General features: G+C 39.5%; 1 protein-coding gene across 5 annotated transcripts in view; it reads right to left on the bottom strand.

Annotated features, from left to right (window-relative positions):
• Nucleotides 1-19020, bottom strand: part of EFNA5 (ephrin A5) — a 208296-nt gene extending 189276 nt beyond the window's left edge. Inside the window, exons 1-2 of one of the 5 annotated variants that reach the window (XM_030969322.1) lie at nt 18884-19020; nt 17061-18343 (exon numbers count right to left, since the gene is read on the bottom strand). In XM_030969322.1, coding sequence (XP_030825182.1) covers nt 17061-17185 — 125 coding nt within the window. In that variant the 5' untranslated portion in view covers nt 17186-18343; nt 18884-19020. Of the gene's footprint in view, nt 1-17060; nt 18701-18720; nt 18832-18883 lie in introns of those variants that run through there. The other 4 variants (XM_030969325.1, XM_030969323.1, XM_030969326.1 and 1 more) reach the window with 4 other exon arrangements.
• Nucleotides 19021-19502: the final 482 nt, after the last annotated feature.

The raw sequence follows: 19502 nt of genomic DNA, 5'->3' as shown, positions 1-19502 counted from the left end.
GCTTTTATACAGATCCTTTCATATTCAAAACATCCCAATACGCTTTACAATAATGAGATAGATACACTGTCATTTCCGTAGTCTGAAACGCAGAGGGCAAGGCTTTGTCTTGCAAGCTGGAATAAAAGGAGGTCATGGGTCCTTTGAAGTTTCCTTACATCATCTAGACTGAAAGACAGGATGGAACAGAGAACATAACTGAGACAAAATAGAAAGGGAGGAGGGCAGGTGACCATTGTGAAATGTGTGAGACATCTCTTTCATCATATTTAAGGAGCACTGATCCAGAAGCAAAAATTAATCAGCAGGGAAAGATATTTTTTTTTTTAAGACTGGCAGCAGGTACAATGCTAATCCTATTTTTTCTTTGAAGACTCTTCTTGGGCAGGAAGGGAGGGAGGGAGGGAGCTAGGAAACCTGGTGAGATGAATTCCACTTTCATGACAGCACGTCAGGGATCTATATGCATAGAGAGATTCAGTGCAGGTGAATGTAATGTAATGTAATGGGCTGTACTACCCGCCCACTCAACATAAGTACTTATCCAATAATGAGGTGAAATATCCTGGCAAACAAGAATTTTAAGGGAAATTAGGGTAAAAAATCTTCTAAGCAAAACGGAAAGGGGAGAGGAAAGTACAAACAGATCAGAAAGCTCCCCACTGCATCTTAAAGAAAGGGTCCATCACCCACCTGGCACTGGTTGGCAGAAGCTTCTCCAATGAGCATGGACTGGCCAAGGAAAGCACAACAATCTGCAGCCTGTGTTTATTGCCAAGCTGTGTTTCCAAACAAATTAATAAGAAGTGGTAGCCTAATTAAACTACATCCTCTGAATTTTGCCTTTTTTCTGTACAGCCAAGCAACAGCTATGTGGAGCAGAACAGCAGTGGTTAAACTCTCCCAAATACTTCATCCATCACTGCTTTGATTAGAGCCTCAAACTGTGAAGCAGCAAGAGCTGCCCAATAATCCACCTTTATTGCTTACGTGTTCACAAAGGATTGCAGAGTCTTCGGGAGGAACCATCACTTAAACGAAAAAGTTTGTACCTCTTCTCCACATCCCACCTAAATGATCTGAAAGCTATGTTCATCTAGCATCTTACAAGAAAGAGGATGGTTTTGGATGCTCCACCTCTGCAAAGCTTTATGCAAGCCACATAAAGTCTTTGCCCCTTTTCTGCTGGAAGCTTCCCTTCCCTCAGCATTGAGCAGTTACGCCTTCAGCTGTGCTCACTGTTCTATTTCCCCCACTGCCTTTCTTCTTCTCCTAACACTTGCATACTTTAGCCTTGGCTATGGAGTACTGACTAAGAAGGAACAATAGGCTCTTTTCAATTCTTCAGAGTGAGCTTTGAGCAAGGCTCTGCTCAGGGACCCAATCAATATTTACTGCAGTTTCAAGCCACCATTTCATGGCTCCTTCCAGGCAGAACACACTAGCTGGGAATGCCTAACCTGGCATTACTCACACAAGGTGAAATTAAAGGGATAAACACAATACAAAAAAAGTATTTCTTCTTGGAAATACTCATGGTCACAGAACAAAAAGAGAAAAAGGAAAAGGGAAGGGGGGCAAGAAAGATAAAAGGACACCCTACAATCACAACAACTTCTGTTTGAAGAGTAATCAGCCACTTATAATTAGGAAAGTAGTTCTTCCCCTAAAGCTGATTAGCAAAGTTTGAAAATCACACATCAGGTAGCTATCTCCATAAAAGCAGCAAATCCAGTAGGATACCAAATCCATTTAAAGTGATGCAAGTAAATGAAGTTTGCAGAGAAAGCCCACCTCATTAGCTATGTAAAGCACTCATTCTCTTTGCAACACCTAGATCATGGCACGACATCAAACCACAGCACGACCATAGATTATAGCAATGCATCCTTTTCCAGAGATACAAGATCCTGAAGTTCAAAAATCATACTAAGAAACATACTTTCAGCTTATCAAAAAAGTCAATAACTGTCTTTTATAACATTAAGGACCAAAGTTACATGGACGCTTCATAAGTAATGATAGTACAAGTAAATGTTTTTAAATAAACTTTTTTCACTAAAATTTCAGAATTATTTTTATTTTTGTATTGCATTCACACTTCTGTAGAAGTATTCACCTGTTTCTAGAAACTTGCAGAAAAAAACCAACAAAATTAAAAGACATGCCATGGCAGAAAACTGAGGCTGCAATTTAGAGAATCTCACCTCCTTCTTCATTAGTTTCTCCTCTTACTCTCCGTAACAATCCACATAGTACAAAAAAAAAAAACCCTCCTCCCAAAAATCGTATTTCTGACAGTAAAATACAACTGGACTGACAATCATAATTTACCTGTTCAAACTGAAAGGCAGCTATATGATTTTTTGTTTAGAGTGGTTGGAGTCCTGTCTCAACATGCTCTCCCATGTTAGATTCCACTGAAAGTTTTGAGTCAAAGAAACTGACAAGCTACTGTTAAAGCAGGAAAAATTACAGCTTTAGCTTCAGATGTGTCAGTATCTTTGGAAAAAAAAAAAACATTTTATGTCAGCCCTGTTGATAAAGGGCATCAAGAGAAGAACAGATGCATCTTTCCACTCTGCATGTTCAATTTTCTGATGCATGAAGTTTTGATTGTTCAAGCTACTTCATTGGAGAATGTTGCATTTGTCTGATTTAAAAAACTTAAAAATCATGGCATTTGTTTGATTTAAAAAACTTGCCAATGTCAGATGGAATTTCCAATTCTACTCCTCCCACTTTAGGGAAACGCAGGGAAGCTTTTATAAGCATGGAAGCATAAAAACACAGTAAAACTAAAGGAAATCACAAACACACCTACAACAGATGTAAGACTCCTGAGTAAATAAGAAATCTTTGTTTATGAAACAGAGTTCAAAAAATAAAGTTATGAGGCTTCCAAGTCTCAAATAAGTAGGGCACTTTTGTACTATGTTTAAACGTATCTTACCCATCTTTTAAATTATCTTCTACTAACCTCATACGCAGGGTGAAAATTTTTATCAATATATGGATAAATAAATTTTACAAAATAAATACATAACCACGCTCAAAATTGTAGTTTTTATGAGGAGTAAACATTCAGTAAACAACAACCAAAAATAAAAAGCAAAATCAGTGGGCTTTGCAAAAGTGGTAAATGAAAAGACAGGGTAAAAAATTTTAGAGACCTTAATCGTGTTCTATTGTTCAAAACATCTTAGAATTACTAGTAATGTTTTGAAATTTGGAGAGGAATAAAAGAAGAGCCTCAGGCATAGTGAAGTACTGTCAACTGAACAGTGCATACTTACTTCATTCCCTTCTACTACTGCTACTTATAAAATAAAAGAACATTCAGTAAACTCAATGGGAATTTCATGCAAATATAGCACAGCATCTGGTCAGACTATGTTACCATGCCATTTGAGATAGTTTCTCAACTTCATGCAAGTAGTATTTGTGTAAACAAGGTTCTTTCCTCTGATACATTATTTAAACAAAAGCATTACCACACTGATGCCAACAACAGTAGCTGGGAGCACAGGCAATGTTCGTCCTAAAACCTATGAAATTATCTTGAGAAATTAGTATTTCTCTTCCTTCTCAAAGATGGGAACGTTTCTCAGACCAAAACCAGTACCAAATCTACCCCTAACAGGAATCAAGTAACAGTACTAGTGCCTAGAACATTTAGCTGAAAACCACAGAACCTATTCACCTGGGTACATCAAGTACTTTTGGGACATAAGATACTAGCAGGACTTATATTGTCTCAGACATACCTGTTACATGGTGGAAAGCAGACAATATTTTGTATTAAGTACTAAATCTGAAGGAAAACTGCTAATTCAGGAAGACTGGGTTAAACCAAGCTGATACTAAGACTAATCTAAAAATAAAGTCTTGTATGCATCCATTATACTAGCATTATGAAGTAAATAAGCATGCAAACAGAGAGAAGAAGCACTCATTCCTCTGTCATCCATTAAAAAACCAAGTACAGAAATCCTAACTGGGCACCGCAATAATCTGATTCACTCAGAGAAGTTACAACGGCAAAATTGCTTTCATCAGTAACAACACATCACCTCCAAACTCCACACCTAAAATTAAGTGCTTAGGAAAGTCTTCCAAATGCTGTGTTCTGAGGAAGGCCATTATATGAGCACTAAATCAAGACAGCTAGTATGGAAAATGGAAAATGGAGATTTCTTTTTACAGTAAGCCATAAAATGCAGTTCAGTCAGACACAGGATCTGAGAAAGTAATAATAAAGTAATGCTGTAAATCAGTAAAAAAAGTTGGTTTTTTTTTTAAAGCTAACTATCATGCTTTGGAGTAGAAGCACTGAATATGGAGATTCTCCTCATAAAGTGTTTAATGCAAGTAAGTTTTATATAATTAAGATACAGAAAAGGGTTTGCTTGGAATTTGAATGCAGTGAATAGCCATGATATAATGAGATGCAAGTAAGATCTACCTCTGTAATTAATTTTTTCTTCACCCACACTGTCACTTGTTATGATAATGTGAATCTTAACCTTAATGAGAAATTTCATACCACCTTGATTAAAGATACTGCAAATAACAACATTCTTTTTATTTTGGTTTTATTTCGGTTTTATTTCAACGAAGAATCTCTTTACACTCTCAAAATTCTCAACCCTTCTGCTAATGAAGTTTCTATCTACAAAATAGATTTTTAGAGACTGATTTATATGTCATGTATCTAAGTGAGGATTATGCTAGTATGTGTAATACAAAATGATCTTGCTCCGCAGCAACTGTTCTTTTTTTTTCAAAGGTAATTTGTCTGAAGACTTTTTAAGATGGAAGTTCCTCAATAAAATTGTGTATGCATTCCTTTACGACATTTGTGAATTAACACAAGAAGTTATTAAACATTCACATGATGCTTTTGAGATGTAATTTAAAAATAAACACATAAAATTTTCCAAGATTTCCAGAAACTTTGCAGGCAACACCCTAAAAATACATACACATAGTATTAAATTGGGCCAAGTGACTTAAAACAGGACTACCATCTCAGAGACAACAGAACACAATCAAATTTCACACATGAATGATGGATACAGTTTAACAACCCGTAAAATTCCAAAAACTAGAATTGGAATTCTTTACAAGACTCTATTTTATGGAAAATAAGTTTATTTCATCAATATGTATCTTCGTGAATTTAACAAGGGCCATACTCCCTTCAAGATCTCATCATCATCCCATGCTCTGTCTCATAGCTACCAGACAAGAGCAACTCCACTGGAAACCCAGAAAAATGTAATACTCGATACTCGATGAAATGAAAATGCATAAGAATAATTGTCTTCTCAGCAATCCCAAACTACAGGGACATACCACACAACAGGAATAACTGCTCATCATTTTGGTAAACAGGTAAAAAATTGCATGGTTTATACATTAAAGATTTTATATTTACAAGAAGTAGCATTCTCCAGAGAGCTTTCTTATTCTAAGAAGGCTATTATTCGAATTTCTAGAAAACAGAGACTTCTTTCCTGAATACAGTGGTTTAGTTATTTCAGTCAGGAAATCATTCCATCCTATTTGGACATTCACAAGATCCACCCATTTTTTAAGGAGTAGCGTATATACTGCTTTGGAAAATGCAAAGCACAAATATCCCAGTGGCATACTACTATATCTGATTTATTTTACCCTCATGATCTTAACTTAATCATTTTTATCACATACCAAACCACATTACACTATGTAGGGCATTCAACACCTCACAGTTTCATTAATGGCTATCTGCTAATCACCTATAGTAAGCTAATTCTCACTTTTGAAACGGCTAACAGCAAAACTCTACTCATTCAACCAGGTTTCCTTTTACCCTTTTCCAGTCACAAAGTTAGACATCCCAACTCTGCAAAAACTGTTCAGAAAGTTTTAGTCTAGAACTTATATGAGCCCAACCAGATGAAGACCCACAGGGTTCTGCAGTCCCAGGCTGCTGTGCTTCCTCACTAGATTCCATTCACACAGACTGCACAGCCTCACAAAAACTGACACGCCTAACCATGGAACCTCATATTCAGGAGAACTACACCATAAAATCATCAATGCAGGACCTAAATCAACTAGCATCCGAAGCAGTTCAAGAATATTTTTGTGTTAGTAAGTTGGATAAGAATATCTCCAAAAATACTGCAATAAAAATCCAACAATAGTTAATGTATTAAAAAAAAAAAATTTAAAAAATCACACCTTGCAGTGTCTGTCAAGGCATACAGTGCAAAAAAGTAGACTTTGACTCCTCATTACTACCCATCAGCTCCTACTAACTTCTACTTTTAAAAATGAGGGTATGTATTTAAACAATTTTCCTTAATTTTAAGGGACTATTTTTTGGAAGGTATTTAAGAAACGACATGTGCAAAATAGCTGAAATAAAATCTAGGACAGTAAGGCACCAAGCAGTCTTAAAAATCCCATATGGCTGCTGTCTGGAACTCTTGGTACCTAAATACATTCAAAATTCTGGTTTTGAGGATATACTCTTTTTAAATCAGTGGCCTAAAAAATGCTTAAGAAAATGCTCATTTTAAAAGCTTAAAAAATTAGTAAATATTAGTGTGAAGACACAACTTCACTCTTCCAATGTCTTTAAGAACAGTGTTTAAGATAATTCACATAGCAATTATGCATTTATGTTTACATTCGGAAATGTGTGTGCAAGGATAAATGGAACAAGCACACATTTCACTCAAGTCAGTACTGCACACACCAAAATCTTACCCTGATTTCACTTAAGATAACCCACAGACTATGGGCTAGAAACAGAAAAAAATGTGAACACACAAACTAGCTGCTTTCATTCAGTTTTTTTTCTAATCCAGTTTACTGTGCAAGGCACAAGCAAAAGCATACAAAAGATGATTCCCACCTATTGAATAAATGCAGACAAATACTGGCCTTGATTGCAGCAATTTTATTGGAAAGCTCAGTTCACCAGAAAGTGTGCAAGACAGAACAAGAGAAAGGAAAGCGTGGCTCAAAAGCAAAGGGAAAAGTGTATGCAGCTTGGGCATGAGTGAAGGGACAAACAACCCTAGAATTAAAATCTTTAGAATAAAGAATAATAATCTTCCAAGTAAATATGACTTCACTAGCACTGAATTTCCCCAATTGGGCATTGTGTGTATGCACATATATATACACATATATATATATATATATATATATATATATATATATATATATATATATATATATATATATATATATATATATGTATATATATATATGTGTGTATATATATATATATATATATATATATATATATGTATATATATATAAAATTATTAGGCACACACTTCCCATGTTCTTTGCCCCCAAAAGCAGAGCTGACAATGGTGACAGCAGACTGTGTAATTAGTTTTTATTGTTCCCCTGACAGCCATAGCTCTGCAAGGACCCCTTGCCTTTTCCATTGTAAATGTTATGGAAAAATACACTAATGACAGGCATTTAATTATGGGCACAGCGACCATGATGGGAGCTGTGCCAGAAGTGATTGGCAGCTTTGGAAACCAGATATTCACAGCAATGATTCTTTTTCTATCATACCTTGTAATCCAGATTAGTGAAGATAGAAATTTTTTTAAACATCTTTTCTAAGGCCTTGGTTGTTGTCTAGAGATATTATTAATTGCCACAAACAGACAGAAACTGACAGAAAAAAATCAATATCTTTAATTTTTTTTGTTAATAGCATGAAGTTCTTTGAAAGAGGTCTATGTACTGACAATGCCATCAACCTCAAAGAATTCCCCACTGACTCAAGCACATAGTTAACTTTCTTACAATTATACATAGCTAGAAACAAAGAGATGCTATGCCCTCTTAACATATCTTTATTCAGTATTTAAAATAAACTGTTCCACATTCAGCTGTAGTTGCTGAGGTGCTTTTTCACCTGATTAATTAGCAATTGGTAGACATGCTCTTTGGCAGCTTTTGTATCCCTATTATTTCTTCCAGTTTGGCACAAAAACTCCCTTTTGGGAGCACCAGAATTTGTAATGTACCCCACTTAGTGATGGATCACTAATTTTTAATAAACTAAGTCCCAAGAGAACTGCAAAATTATGTAAAAGTGTATTGGAGCAATAACTGTAAATAAATAATAAATAAATAAATAAATGGTCCAGGGGTAAGAGCTGTCGCAGTACATAAAATACTATGTCTTTTCCAGACTATACACGAAAGCCTATCCAAGAGATCACACATAATCTTCAGACATTGGTCTGAACTGGCTTTTAACCGCTCGATCCAAATCTCTGCCTTTACCTTTAAAAAGCAACTAGCTGATGTGGATGCACAATTTCCTTGAAGAATGCTATATTTGAATGTTCCTCCACAGTTTCTCATCCCTCCCCCACAACCAGATGAATGAAATTACTCTGTGAAGCAGATTTCTATGAAGAATGACCACACAATTCTGGACCAAACGGTTCTAAGTCTATGTAGCACTCACAAATCCCTGGCTAAGCCGAACAAAGCAACATTATTCCAAAGTGGTAAGTTTGGGAATATAAAAGTGAAGCTGTCTGGCTCTAAAGTGGTAACTTACAAATAGCTGCAGAATCACAGTTGGCTGTCCATCCCCCATCCAGCTGGCTCTCATATCAGTGACTTCAAAAATGCAGTTTGCCATTATGGTGGCTTAAGGCACTTTGTGTGCCAGTGCAATGACCATGCTGTGTGTGCATGTCAGAAGGTCAATACTTTCAAATTCCAGAGTCTCTCTTTATTTCCTTCTTTTCTGGAAACAATAGGAAAGAGAGCAGGATTGATAGCTCCTACTTTGTTAACTTCTGCTCACCAAATGCCCTGCCTGTATGAATACATAACTATTTTTTGAAAATCTGATTAGACATCAAATAAAGTGGGAGGGGTTGCAGGGGGGAGAACCACAACCATCAAACAAAAACCCAATGCAGCTGTTTTTCCTGCTCATTAACAGCATTAATTGGTAAATTTTCTTGCAACAACTTTTAACAATTGCAGGAGACCAAACATCTTTAAAGCTGGTAGAAGTCCTTACCCAATGCTGATGAATTAGCACTGAAGACTGACAACTCTGCTACAAAAATCATCATCAAAATTAGCAGTAAGTAAAACAAAATATTTGCTTTTTTTTTGTCTCCTAACCAAAAAAACCCTGTATTTTATCTATACAGCATTATAAATCCAACAAAATATTAGACATTAAGAGATTTGGGGGATTTTTTTTTTGTTTGGTTTTGATTAAAAGAGTTAGAATGTGTTCAGCTCCAGTTTCAAAGACACAGGCTGAGAAAACATACAGAAAAAGATATTTACAAATTTGAAACAAATTCAAAGTAAAAATGTAAACAAAAAAATCCTATGTACAGTAATAGCACTATAATAACAACAATATTTATGTATTTCTTAGCTGGTCCCTGTCTGACAAGATAAAATTATTTGAATGTCTGTAAAGAGAAGGAAATTCTCCTGAATTGTAACACAAACAGAAAAAATACTACTTTGAAATACACAAAACCAAAAAAGGTAGGGCTTCATTGTTATCCACCAGGGAACAGCTGCAGTGCTCAACTACTACTGAGGAACATCTCACACCATATGAACATGCCAATATCCACCCCTAAGCAAGAAAAACTAAGTAATTTCAGGGAGGAAGTATTATATTATTTTAATGAATAAAGAAGGTCAATGCTCCACAGCAAACATTAATTATGGCAAAAAATATATTCTGTCAAAACATGCATCCTTTTAAATGTCATGAGTCCAAATTTTATCTTTCAGAATGAAGAAAATATGTTTTAGCAGAGGGTGACCAGCATCAAAATAAATGTATCTCATACTCTTTTTTTTTCTTTTGCTTCACTCAGTGATTCATAAACAAATCATTTCTTCTCTACACACTGCACCACTTCATCACTATAATCTAAACCTAAAGATGGTGCCTATCAAATAAGAAGGTTCTTCAAAAGTCTGAAGAAAACAAGCAAAAAATAAAGTTACTCAGTGAAAAAAGTAAGATTTTTTACTGCAGATACCACTGTTGAATGGTTTAATATGCTGATCTAATGATGGGGGGAAAAATGAACATGAAAAATAACTTACAGGTTTTGTGAGTCTAAGGTCCTTTTTCCATGCAATACGGCAGCATGGATAGGAAAATTTGTCCACTAGATTATAATGCAAGCGACAATAAGAATTGTAATTTTCAAGTAAAAATTGCAGAACCTGAAGAATTTGCTTTAATTGGTATTAGCAATTCAAGCAGATCTTGCTAATTAACAGGACTTTTGTGCATTTTCTTGTTAGTTGATTTTTCTTTTGACAGCATTTTTACTGGTCATGCATTTAAACAGAAAAAGGCCATAAAGCTCTTTGCATACCAGTTAACAGAATATGGATACCAAATATATTTCTGCATTTTGCAGCAGTCTAAAATAAATTCATTTCCTTCAAAAAACTACAATCATCAACCTGTCAATAGCAGAACATGAAGGATGTTTCCCCAGATTAAATATATATACATATATATATATATATATATATATATATATATATATATATATATATATAGGGGCGTATTTTCTTTTACTGTATTTTTCTGGCATTCTATGATGGAGAAACACAATCTCAACCCTCACAGAACACTAGGGTTTTTTTCATACATGTATTTTCACATATTTCATTTTAACTCAAATTATTTTCTAAAATGGATGGGAATAGAAATTTGTGCTTTTGTAATGTACAAATGTAGGCTCAGTTTCCTACAAAAGAGGATTTCAGGTATCTATACATGTTTGCCCACTGTAAAATAATACGCACCATTTTAAATGATCTCAACCATAATCCAGCTTGGAGAGACTACAATGAAAAGGGAGAGTGCAAAAATGCAAGGAAGACTCCTAATGCGTGAATGATTCCATTCTTTCATTCAGCTGTGCTGAAGTGCCTTACAGTATGGCTTACCCATAACAACAGCAATACCATCAGAATGCAATTGCAGTAACTTATCTGTTTACTTCAAACCAAATGTTTCCATTTCATTATGTTGGTGTGCTGCTGACTGACTACATTTTAAGCACAAGTGCAACAAAAACTTAAACAAAATAGGGCCCTTTATTCTCAAAAGTGAATTACACTATTCAGAAACACTGGAATATTATATTAGTCATGAGACTAAGGATATTTTTAAAAAACAATGGTCACAACTGGGTAGCAGAGCAAATATTTATTGCAAGAAAATCGTAAATCTAAAATACTTGTCATTGCATTAAAAAAAATAAATTGAAAAACAGTAACCCAAAGCAATGGAGGCATTTCTCAAAGGCATGGACAAACTACTGTCTACTCATTTCACCAGGAAAGGTTGTGTCCTTGTTAGCATCTTCTCTCAGCTGTTCCCAGTGACCAACCTTCTTTATGTGTTTTCTTGGTAGTCTTGTATTTCAACAACGCTGCAGCCCTCCACCCAGCAACAGACTGGTGTTGGACGAAGAAGTCACAAGACACTCCAATAAGCTAGGAGAGCTCTCAAAGCACACTCATGTAATTCTCCCTGTTTCATTTTACATTGCTGTGCCCGAGTGCTAGCTTATCTACCTGCCCACCTACTGACCCGGGAACCACCAGCGTGTGAAGAAACAGCCAAATGGAAGATGGCCAAGAACTAAAACACAGAATCTACAAATAATTCTCTCATTACTGCTTTGAACTTTAACACAAAATGCCTTAGCTGGAAGATTAGACCTGGAAATTTGATGGAAATTCCATTCATTTTCTAAACGCTAAAGAGTTCAATTTAAAAAAATAATTTTCAGATTTTTTTCCCTCACACAATATTCATGATACACTGTACAGCACATCACCATCTAATGACACACTTCAGTGCATACATACACACGTATGTGTATATATATGTAAGTATATACATACGAACATTGAAATACATATATATTCTCATTACATATGCCATATACATTACGTATGCCTGTCCATATGAATGTAATGACCATGACTCCTCAAGGACTAATTGCATTCATTCATTTTTTCAGCCCAGCATGAAGCTGGTAGATTGCTGAGATCATAGCAACAGGGGAGAGAAAGGAAGGCTCATCTTTATCTGTCCCTCTCAAAAAGCTCACAGGGCTAGAAGAAAGAATGCAATGAAGTGTCCTGACTACATGCACTCACAAAAAGATTTCATAAGAAGCATTTCATGACGATCAGGTACCACTTAACAAGCTGCCTTTCATACAAGGGTGGAGGCCAGTGAAACTATTGTTCTTTGTGCAGTTTTTCCATAGAAGGTTTCAAACTGTTTCAAACACCCACTTTTAAAATAAGCACCAACGTTCTTTTGGAGACACAAGGTGTTAATGAAACTATTAAAAGCAGAGAAAGTAGGTGTAAAGAATTGACAGCTCTACTACTGATCTTTTAATTACAAGGAACCAGTCAGAGATTTCTTCAGTTCTCAGAGCAAGCTGCTGGATAAAATGCTGTCAAAATGCAAGCTATGCTATTTCAAAATAGGTTTATATACATATATGTATAATATATTTACAAGGATGTGTATGTATACCCCAAGTACTTAGGCTCCTGTGCTTCCCTTGACATATGAAACTCATACATAATACCAACATTAAACACTTTGACTTTACCCTTCTTCATCCACAACTTCCTAGTTTTCTTAACATGTGTTTAACTGCTTTCTTCCTATTCCAGCCATTTCTGCATGGCTTCCCTCAACTCTGTACATAGGCAGAACTGTATCTATACAGAAAACAACAAAAAAAGACAAACCAAGCACAAAACCAGCCCCATGACCTCAGCACATACAACTAACATGTTACGGTGAAATCCACAAACACATAACAGATGGCAAAACACTCAGACATCCATCCAGCCCATGAGTGTACTCCAAGAAGTGCCAGGTGTGCGTGAGCTGCCACATCCAGAGCTTCTCAAAACTAAATATGTGAATTTGGCTGGCCCAGGAAGGCACTTAAGCACACATCTATCCACCCACACAACCGCAGCAGAACTTAGGTGTGTTAAGGATTGAGCTCAAAGAAGTCAGATGCTTTTCTGAAACAGTTCCTAAATACTCAGCTACAAAATCCACATAGGCTGAGAAATCCAGGTTGTGAAACTCTGGTTTATGCATAGAATTTTCAGAAGTATCCACTCATTTTCCCTCAAATATGTATCTTAAAAAAAAACCCTCTAGTTTCAGTGACCAAATTGTTGCACATAATCCCGTTTGATTATGTGCAATCACTAGCTGAAGTTGAAATTACTTTTCAATACCTAAATTCTCTATTTATCATCTGATTTCCTGATTTTATGCACATAAATACACGAAGAGAAAATATATCAGCATCCTATGTCTTTATAATAATTATTCTATGGATTTGGTGTACAATTTTCTTGTATAAAATGCAGCCAAATCCAGTAATACTCCTAATAAAAATTACTTGCTTTTGTGAGACTAGAAGCTATGGCCTCTATGTGTGACCAGAAACTAGACCTGCAATTCAAGTATTTTTTAACCACCCTGAAACTAACTAACAATTTATGAAGCTACATAACCTGGCACTGAAACAACTTACATGGAAATATCTAAATAGAAACCACAACCTTAAAGCACAATCCTGGCAAGCAAAAAAAAAAATGTAGCAACAATTAAAAGAAGTAGTTCAGGTTGAACTGTGACAAGACTACAAACAGTAGCAGGCATGGCGCAGGTAGACCGCTTCAAAATTTGGCCCTGGTACACTACATTCGGTCTGAATTCTAATTAGAAGGACACTACCAATCAGGATTAAATTAATATGCTCCACTCCAAAACTGAGCATTATCTTGAGAATAATATTCCTGGATGATAATAGTTTGCAGTTCCACATGAGAAAACATATATGCAAAGAGTGCTGGAAGACTAATGCACTTTAAGGTGACAGTTAGAATTTGTGTTCATGTAATTCTAAGCCTACATAAATAAACAAATAAAAGAAATCACATTTTTGAGCTTACTTGAGGATTCTTTTCCAATCAAAAAAAAAAAAAAAAAAAAAAAAAGGACTAAAAAAAAGTTATTTTATTTATACTTCAAAAATGTAATACCTAAGCATATTTTCACCAGGAATTGGACTACAGCATTTATAGAAGGTGCATGCTGATAATTAAATATGAAAGTAAAGTCTGGCATGGCAATACTTTCAACATTTCCAAGAACTGACTTTGTAAAAATAAAAAACTTTATTACACATACATGCTGACAATAATGACCATACACTTTCTAATTGTTCTAGCAGAACTCTGACAACTAACCAGGCAATGTAATATGAACTTTTCTAATAGACTCACACGATTTTTTATTTACCAAACATTGTTCACACCAGGAGCATTTATCAACTGGGTCGCTCAACAATTTGCTAACGTGTCTTTCAATGAGAATAAAATCTTTACATATTTCAGCAAGTTGCTGTAGTCTAATACTAATAAAAATTAAACCATCAAATCTGAAAGAAGGACAATCAATATCAAATTCTTCAAAGTTTAAATGAAATCTTAATTAGAGTGCCTTAATCATTATTAAGATGATCAATATTTCAATTTTTTAAAGGAATGAATTAGTTCTATGGCAGTTTGTTAATTCTGAATAAATATGATAAAGAAGTAAGCTAAATCACAATGGTACTATTTGTGTTTATAGAATGACAGTATATTTTGTCCTCTAATTTCAAATAGTTATCACCAAGTAACCATCTCTACTTATTCTACATGCATTCATCTCCTGAGTCTGCCTCTAGATGAAGATAAATCACTGCAAAGTTATTCCTGCAACATTGTTACATGCTCTAAATATTTTGATATCCAAAGACAATTTGTCTTCAGCTCAAGTTCTGATGAAACAAATTCAAAAGAGAAGCGCTTTCTTTTCCTTGGGTCTCTCCCACCTACCATTCAGGTGTTTGCCTGTTTTTCTGTAATGCTCGTGTTACTTAGAAAGCACACACGAACTGGCACGCTATATAAAACAAAGGAGAGTTGCATCTGCACCCTGCTCTTTCTCATATTTTTAACTCACAAATGAACATGGCATGTCCAAATACATACATCCATTGTGAGAGGGCAGTATTCTAAGAGAAGAAATGTTTGGTTTTAAAAGAGAAGGTTTGGAAACATCTTAAATTTAACTCTTCCTCTACTGTTTGGAAGAATAACAAAACTAAGTTTTCTTTGCAGTGTGCTGATGTTTGATGTTGGATTAATAAGAGTAGTATAGTATTAATATATGATTTAATTTACTTGAATTCTTGTAAATATAATTCAGTGCAATGTCCATCGACTAGGTAAGCATTTGTTTGTACCTTCAACTGTCTTCACCTATGCACAGTTAAGATCATCACACATAGGACAACAGAAGTGAAAAATCTTGAATCCAAGGCTATTTTTGAAGTATTTTAACTGTTATGCTAGCAATGTATGCATTTAGTCACACCTTTTTCTTTCAATCATCCTTTCGCCCAGTGGGACTTGAGAATATAACTTCATTTTTTTTCCTATCAGTTACATTTCATTTTGCATAACAACAGAAATAAAAATTCTGATTTTTAGAGGCAAGCAATTTTTGGGAACATATGTTCTCTGATGGATGATGTGAGGTGCAACTTTTCATCTTATTTACTCTGAGCAGTTTCCTTCAAGCAACACATGTGCAAAGAGGGAAATGCAGAGAAGAGGCATTTCAAATCACAGATGCTCATCATACCCAAACATGACTGTTTCTGTTTCAAGTTTTTGGGCCAATTATTTATGGCTGAGGCGTTGAGATCAGGAGCACAGTAATAAAGTGCTGGACAGACTAGCTAACCCTGGGCACTTGAAAATTCTGCTCGTTAACTTTTGCATCACCTATTTCATACCTACTCTGGAATACAGAGCAGCGGAGTTTTCTACAGGCAACAGAGATCTATTAAAAAACATGACCTGTGACAAAAATCAATGTGCTAATCTCAAGCCAAACAGCAGTATCAGAAGCATAAAAAAGAGATAACGTAAGATAAAACGTCCCCAAATTTACTTAGACTAACCTGACAGGTTTACCAAAAAAAAAAAAAAAAAAAAGGTAAGCCTGCCACGGGCACTTTGACAAGGCAAAAATACTTAACACCCAGATGACTTTTTACCTAAACACATGGATACCATTTGGAGGAGGACTGAAATTTTCTGATGCTAAATATGAGGAAATTTCATGAAAATTCCAGGAAAAAAAATACAATTAAATGCAATCTCCCTTTCCAGAGCTGAACTGCACTCAAGAGCCTGGTGCTAGGATCCCTCCGGTGCCAGGAGAGCGGGGTGACTGCGCCAGCACCACTCGGCCCCGACTGCGGGCACCCCGACAATGCGCCGTCCTGTGTCCGGCGGCACCGGCAGAGCCCGGCCCGGCACGGCGTACCTACCTCGCTTCCTCACCTCCAGCCCGCCCGGGAGAGCCCCCGCCGGGAGGGCAGCGCAGGGACGGCCGGGCAAAGCCGCCCCTGACAACCACCTCACCCGGGCGCCGTGCAGGTCTCGCCGAGGGCGCAGAGCCCTGCCCGGGGCCGGCTCCCTGCTACCGGCGGCCGCCACGCCTGCCAAAGGAACCCTTCGGGGCACCACCGGGGGACCGCTACCTGCGCCCCTCACCGCTCCCGCGCCCCCGGAGCAGGGCTGGCAGCAGACAGGGCTGCCCCGCGGCGAGAGGCGCCCATGTGCCCCGCCGGGAGCGCATCCATGCGGCTCCTGCGGGCCGGCGGCGGCCGCTCCCGGTGAAGCGTTGGAGGGAAGGGATCGAGGAGAGAAAATCACCCCCGCCCCCCGCCCGCACTATCGCTGGCTGCAGCCCTGAACCTCCGTAAAAGAAAAGTTTTCGTCTCTCTCTTGCAGCCGGTCTCTCGACAGAGGTCTCCGGCGCCGGAGCGCCGCTGCGCGCCCGCCCGCCGATCCCCTGCCCGGTGCGCGCCCGCGGCCGCCCCGCGTACCTGGGGTTGGAGCTGTTCCAGTACACGGCGTAGCGGTCGGCCACCGCCTTGGCGCCGGGCTCCTGCCCGCGCACGCACACCCACAGCGCCGCGGCCGCCAGCAGCAGCATCTCCACGTGCGGCATCGCGCCCGGCCCGCGGCGCGGCGAGGCGGGATGCGGGGAAAAATAAAGGGAAAAAAAAAAAAAAAAAAAAAAGGAACGGGGAAGAAGGCAGGCGGAACCGAGCCGGGGCGCGGGAGCTCTGGGGTGAATGAATAAAAAGCGAAGCGCGGAGGCGGTGGGCGCCGCGCCGCAACGAGCGGAGGGCGCCTAGCCCCGCAGACGAGCAGCAGGCGGGGAGGGCGATCCGCGGCCCCTCAGGAAGCCTCACCCCGGCAGGGGGTGGTGGGGGCCGAGACGGGTGGCGGCGGCAAGCGGCGAGCGGTTCTCATTCACCGGGAGTTGCGCACGGAGCCCACGGCACGACATACACCGGCCCGCCGGCGCGGCGGGCGGGCGAGAGCAGCGATTCCTCCGCCCCCTGCGAGCGGCCCCAGCGGCGCTGACGGCCGGAGTGCGCGGGGATGGAAGGAGCGAACGAGCGGGAGACGAGGCAGAAAAGCGGCGAGGAGCAGGAGAAGGAGATCTTTCCCCTGGAAGCCCACGGGGGATCCGGGCAATGTATTAAAGGCCGCCGGCTGGTAGCGGGAGCAGAAGTACCCGCAAATGTCAAAGCACAAAGTTTGTGTCTTCCTTTCTGGCCCTCCGCTCCTCGCAAATGAGCAACAAACAAAAACAGGGGGAAAAAAAAAGGGAGGGGGGAGGGGAAGAGGGGGAAAGAAGCAAAAGCCCTGAGGAGTTTGCTTGCTGCGCTGATGGAGTTGAGAAGCCTGTTCTGCAGCACGGAGTGTCTTGAAGGAGACTTTGTGGAGTGGTTTTCTTGTCCTTCCTGTTCCTGGGCGGTGGATGCACCAAGGACTGAGCAACAAAAAAAAAAAAAAAAAAAAAAAGGCGGGGGGCAGGAAAAAAAGAACGGCCAATCCAAGAAATATAGCGGCGTGGAAACCAAGGAGATGAAAGTAAAAAAAAAAAAAATTGTTTTATGAGAGGGCGTGGAGAAAAGCAAAATCTCGGAGAAGTGCAAAATCAAGCCTGCAAACTCCTCTGATGATGCTGGTCTTGGCTGGCCTCTCCTGCTCGGGAAACGAATGGAGTGATACGGCGAGGTGCGGAAATCTCCTGATTCAGCCTCCCGGAGCCTCTCTGAGATAAAGCAGGGTCCAGTCCCGTGAACATCAACTTCTGCGGAAGAACAAAACAGTTTGAAGGGTCAGGGAGGAGGTGAGAGTAAAAGAATCCACCCCTCCGATGACTACATAGGGAGATCGAAAAAACCAACCACCCCAGATCTTCTCGGTCTTGCCCAAAAGCTGCTCCCCTTTTCCTTCTGAAGCAGCAGCAAGAGCAGCAAGGAAAAATATATCACGCCAGCAGGCAAATAAATAAACTTGAATGCAGCGGCAGGCAGGGAGGGATCGTAAAGAGCGACGAGGATTGGAGGGGCAAAAGTCAGTTTTGAAAAAAAAAATGCTTTATGGGAGGAAAAAAATCTTTAAACAGTCACGCCCCCTTTTGCAATGACCGGTCCCTTCACTGCGTGTAAATCCGACATCAGCAACCTGGAAAAGCTAGGAGCCTGGCGTGCTGAGCTGCCTCTGTGCATGCGTGTGTGCGACAGGCAGCCGCAGAGATGTGTACGCGGTATAGCGAGGTACGCACGCACGCACACACACACAGGGGCACACACACACACACACACTCACACAGAGCACGCATACATACATGCACACGCGAGGGTCCGATCTGGCGCCGGTGTGCGTGAGGGATGAAGACGAGGAGGAGGAGGTGGTGCAAGCAGCCAGCTCGAAACACGGGCGCTGCTGCTTGATCATGTGGGATTTTTGCATGCAGTTTACTTTGGAAAGGGGGGGATTTGCCGCCGCAGCCAGTCAGGACATAGCCTGCTGTTTGCTTACAGATTCCCTTTTTTTTTTTTTTTTTCTTTTTTCCTTTTTTCTTTTTTTTTTTACACCTCGACCTGATTGGCTTGCAACACGAGAAGGGAGGCGTCGTCCCGGGCTTCTCCTCCTCCATGCCAAAAAAACACCCAACCCCACCTTCTGGAAACCTGACTAATTGAATTACTAAGAACTCGGAGTGGTTCCTGTGCAGCCTTACTGCTAAAGGTAACCACTTCGTTGCCGGATGCTGCGACAGGCGTTGCGCGGTGCCCGCGTGTGGACGAGTTTCCGCCTGCCACGAAAAACAGTGTGTCGGGAAATTCCATCGAAGCAGCAAACTCCTTCCCCGCGTTCCCCCGCCGCGGGGCTCGGCACCCACGCCCCGGGCGACGCGCGGCAGCGCCGGCCCCGCACAGCGCGGCACAGCGGGGCACAGCGGG

This window comes from Camarhynchus parvulus, chromosome Z (genome assembly GCF_901933205.1).
Source record: "Camarhynchus parvulus chromosome Z, STF_HiC, whole genome shotgun sequence".
In the NCBI taxonomy this organism is placed as follows: Eukaryota; Metazoa; Chordata; class Aves; order Passeriformes; family Thraupidae; genus Camarhynchus; species Camarhynchus parvulus.
This window is presented reverse-complemented; position numbering and strand designations above follow the sequence as displayed.